General features: G+C 47.3%; 1 protein-coding gene across 1 annotated transcript; it reads right to left on the bottom strand.

The window, feature by feature from the left end:
* Nucleotides 1–1,316: 1,316 nt before the first annotated feature.
* LAJ45_04595 (uncharacterized protein) lies at nt 1,317–3,464 on the bottom strand (the record flags this gene model as incomplete). The annotated part of the gene is made up of 1 exon (XM_046114175.1): nt 1,317–3,464. One exon carries the CDS (start codon nt 3,462–3,464, stop codon nt 1,317–1,319), a length of 2,148 nt encoding a protein of 715 aa, XP_045972697.1.
* Nucleotides 3,465–4,248: the final 784 nt, after the last annotated feature.

Genomic DNA, 4,248 nt, shown 5'->3' with positions numbered 1-4,248 from the left:
TCCACTGAAAGAGGTCGCTTTACGGCGTACTACGGGTGTAGGAGTAAGTCTGTTGGCAGTGAGAACTGTTGCAACCACGGCCACTCTCAACAGACTTACCCCGACATGCGTAGTACATAAACCACAGAAACTAGCTAGGTACGTCAATGTGAGTGGCTCACGCAGTCTCTTCCAGTGGAATAATACAGCACTAGAGTAGAGTATCATAATACTCTAGTCACCCGCACCACCTGCTGCTTTGAAATCTGTTAGCTACAAGCCCTGTATTATGGTAGTTTATGTACGTAGGGTAAGGGTGCCCCTATTGCAGAAAGCATATGGTTTCCGGCCGCTGTAGCCGAAGCCGAATCGTAGAGCACATCCCTTCGTTCGTTTTCAAGATAGTAGAAATTAACCTGTTCGGGCAACTCCCGTTGTAACCCTCACTCCGCGAACCTCTTTAGGCTTCAAGTCACTGTTTGTGACCTCTTTTCCAACAGACCTTTCTTCTCCAGGAAGGTATCCATTCCCTATTACAGCTGCGTTTTTGAGTATCACCACGCCGTCTCTCAGTTAACTAATGTGAAAACCGGGAACGAACGAAGGGATAAATAAGCTACTATTAGATACCTCCAGTTTCTTTGACACCTTTTCTTATATGTGAATATGACGAGGAGAAGCTTATAAGATTATGTACCGGGGAACCGCTCTAGCATTGTGAACATGTATTATCCCTTTGGCTGATAATCCACAGTCATATAAATTATAGCTCAACCAATCATATTATTATTGGAGACTGGCATTAGAGGGTACAGGTTTTGGCTGAAATTAGAAGGCCCCGGTGTTGTTAAGGTTCCCTGTTGTCACGAGCCTGTCGGTACGTCGAGATGAATTTATTTAGAAAGGTAAGTGGTCCATGTAGCTAGGGAACGAGTGATCATGATATGACCGGGTTGAAGGCATCCCTCGCCAATGCCGTGGGGTAAAATAGGTTATCATCAGGTTCATCAGGCGAAAAAATAGGAGTCAAAAGTAAAGGCATTATTCAGCAGTCCGGCAAAGCCAGATAAATATATTTATCATGAAATTCATCAAATTTGACTACAGGCCGTCCCCTAATCCGCTTCTTTGGTAGTGGAAATATTTCATATATCCAACAATCAATATATATAGGATAACCTAACATACGGCACATGTAATATCCGAAGTAAGAAAATCAAGAAAGACCGTGAAACCCTCAAGGAACTATTGCATAAAAGAGAAAAGAATACAACGAAAATAGATTAAAGAAATAGAGCTATCCGTGAAATCGCTATAAAACTAGAAAAGACCCCTCTTCAGAAATGTGGAATGAAATTACTCCACCTTGGTGACTGGAAATGTTTATCCTCAAGGTAACGCATCGCGAGGTAAGACTCCACCGCGATAAATAAAGAAGCAATTCCATAGAAGATTACCGCAAAAAAGCAACTATAGAGCATAATATAATGCTGGACCATCTTCGCTTTACGGAATTGTTTAGAACCAGTCCCTTTTTCCTTATCCGGAAGTGCTACCTCAGAAGCACGCAAACTGTGTCTTTTGATCGCTTTGTGGATATTCTTAAGAGCGAACTGCGGAACCCGAGAGGGGTTAAGGTCTGGCTCGACATGGGTGAGCCAGAGGATGTCGACCATGTCATGATCATAGTTCTTGGAAGCCATAAGCGGGTCGAAGTTGTTGAAACATATAACCGCAACGATCCATGTTGGAAATCCAATCATGCTAAAACACGAGGCTCGCCAGAGCCACAGCTCAGCTGCGCTCGGGAATTTAGTGTTCCAGGCACCGAGATGAAGTGAAGCAACAAGGACAACTAGGAACCCCTGTGCGACAACCATCATTGCTGTAAACCCGGTCTCGGAGCATTGGATCCTCTCTTTCCATGTTGTTGAATGGCGAAGTAGACCTGGCCCTGGCCCTGGAATTTCACCTTCACCTTTACTTTGAGGTTGCGGTTGACCACTTGTTGTCTCATCGTCGACATTCTTGGCTTTCTCAAGGGGGCGGACGTGGGCGGCAACATCAAGAAAAGCCTTTGCTGTGACCGGAACCCATTTTGCTTGAACGGAGCTTGCTGCCTTGAGTGGCCGAGTGACTGCGGGTTTGTACAGCATATCTTTGCGAGTCAGAGTATCAGATTCATCGATGTATTGTTTTTCCTCATTCTCGCTTGGGCGTTCCACGAAATCGCTATACTCGGCGTCACTGCCGGTGATGGTTATCGCATCATTCCCGTTGTATGTGGAGGCGGTCATCCGGCTGGCTCTCGTATCACTCCTGAAGAAAGGTGAAGGGGAAGGGGTGCCAGTGCGAATATGTAGCGTCTCGCCCCCCACGTAGGGACGACTGATGGGACTTCCAGGGCTTTGGGGAATCTTGGTACTTCCAGGGCTTTGGGGGGTGTTTTCATTTTCCGGCAGTCGGCCAAGTGCTGGTGCCAGCTTGATAGTAGTGGGTACACCGACATCCAAGGGCTTTCTGAACCAGAAAGCGTAGATCACAGATGTACAGACGATTTGTATGAGAACATGTATCTCAAGGACTGTCAAAGGTAAATTGTCTGCCCATCGTGCTATTGACTGTAATATGAGCCAAAGTGCCTGGAAACCTGCAAATATCTTTGCGATGTTACTGCCCTTCCCCTTGTCCAGTACATCTACCTGGTTGAATGTAGATTGGTTGATACGGCCGCTCTGAACGTATTTGATGAAACCTTGTGGGCTCAGTATCGGGCGTTCGTAGACTTCCTCACCCCCTATATTCTTCTTGTTCCACTTCTTCCTCTCCTTCTTCGTCATATGGCTCCATTCCGCGTGCTTGTTATCGATTCTAAATCCTCCCATCAGGACGAAAAAGGCAGTGCCGATGTGTAGTGGAACGAAGTCGTCAGTACCTCTGGCAAGAGTTTTGGCCGGCCCTTTAGGGGGCCGTCCCCCGTGTGAACCATCTTCAGGCTTGGGGTGGTACTTGACATTCGCCTCCCACTCATTTACAAGACGCCTCGCCTGGCGCCATTCGTCGAACGCGTATATCATGACACCCGCTGGGACTGTGATGGCTATAGAAGTCAAGACCAACTTGTACCACAGGCGAAGCCTTCTCTTTCCTGTTTCGCCAACAGCAGGATGCACAGTGGTCCAGACGCAGAAGATATAAGTGGCCGTGCAACTGATGAGGATACCAATGGTTCCCCGACCGGAAGGTTCAGTCCGAAATCGAACATTTCCGATCACAGGAACCGTGGTATCTGTGCCTGTGATCCTTGAAACGACACAACTGGTAGGAGGTCCCGTTCGAGTCGGGGTGGAGCTTAGGATTGAAGGCTTAACGGTAATTATCGCCGTGGTATAAACAGTTGCTTGCGGTAGTGGGTCGCAGAGAGCGAGCGCTAGAAAAAAGGATATCGCGCAGAAAAGCAACGCGCATGGGCGTGGGAGAAACATTTTGCGTAGTAATCCACGGTCGAGTTACCAGCTAGTAATGGACTGGGTATAGGTAGGACCTGAAGTGCGGCTTATATATGAGGGTAGGCTCTGCTGCGAAGGCTACTTAAAGACGTAGGTTAGCTACGGGTCACAACTCATAGACTCCTCCCAGAGGGATGCAATCAACCTACATATGATGGTAGCGGAACCTCCGAAGTAGCAATACTGTAAACACCCTTCCGAGATGTGTCAAGCACTTAGGGGAGTCTCAGAATCTGCTATAAACACTGGGGCTAAGCATCTCAAACGATTAGATGGATGAGCACGGTGCGGGCAAGCCAGGAAGAATCAGGCACTTACCATGCGTTCTGCTGGTATTCCACCTCAAATAATTTAAGATTAGGAAAGATACCAATTCTGTGCTATGTATGTACTGGGTGTGTGATAGGAATGTGCAACTTCAAGGGCGGGGGAGGGGAGAGGACGGAGGTAGAGTCGGGAAGGCAAGTCGGTACACAAGGCTCCCGTGGATGGTAATCCCTTTGATGACAGTACTCTCCTGGCCTTGTCCACTGGACGATAGCATGGAGGGCATCTACTGATATATAAATATTGTCTTCCGGGTTGAGGGCTCTTCCGTGGTCCGTGTATACATATAAGGCTTGATGAAATTCTATTGGCCCTCTTTTCGAATCCGATACAACAAATCGATCTCCGGCCAAATCTTTGATGCACCATCACACACCGAAGAAAATGCGAGATCTCGCCTATATTCAAAGCTCGCATGATTCAATTAATAACA

Source organism: Morchella importuna (assembly GCF_003444635.1).
Source record: "Morchella importuna strain M04M26 chromosome Unknown Morimp01GS011, whole genome shotgun sequence".
Classification (NCBI taxonomy): Eukaryota; Fungi; Ascomycota; class Pezizomycetes; order Pezizales; family Morchellaceae; genus Morchella; species Morchella importuna.
This window is presented reverse-complemented; position numbering and strand designations above follow the sequence as displayed.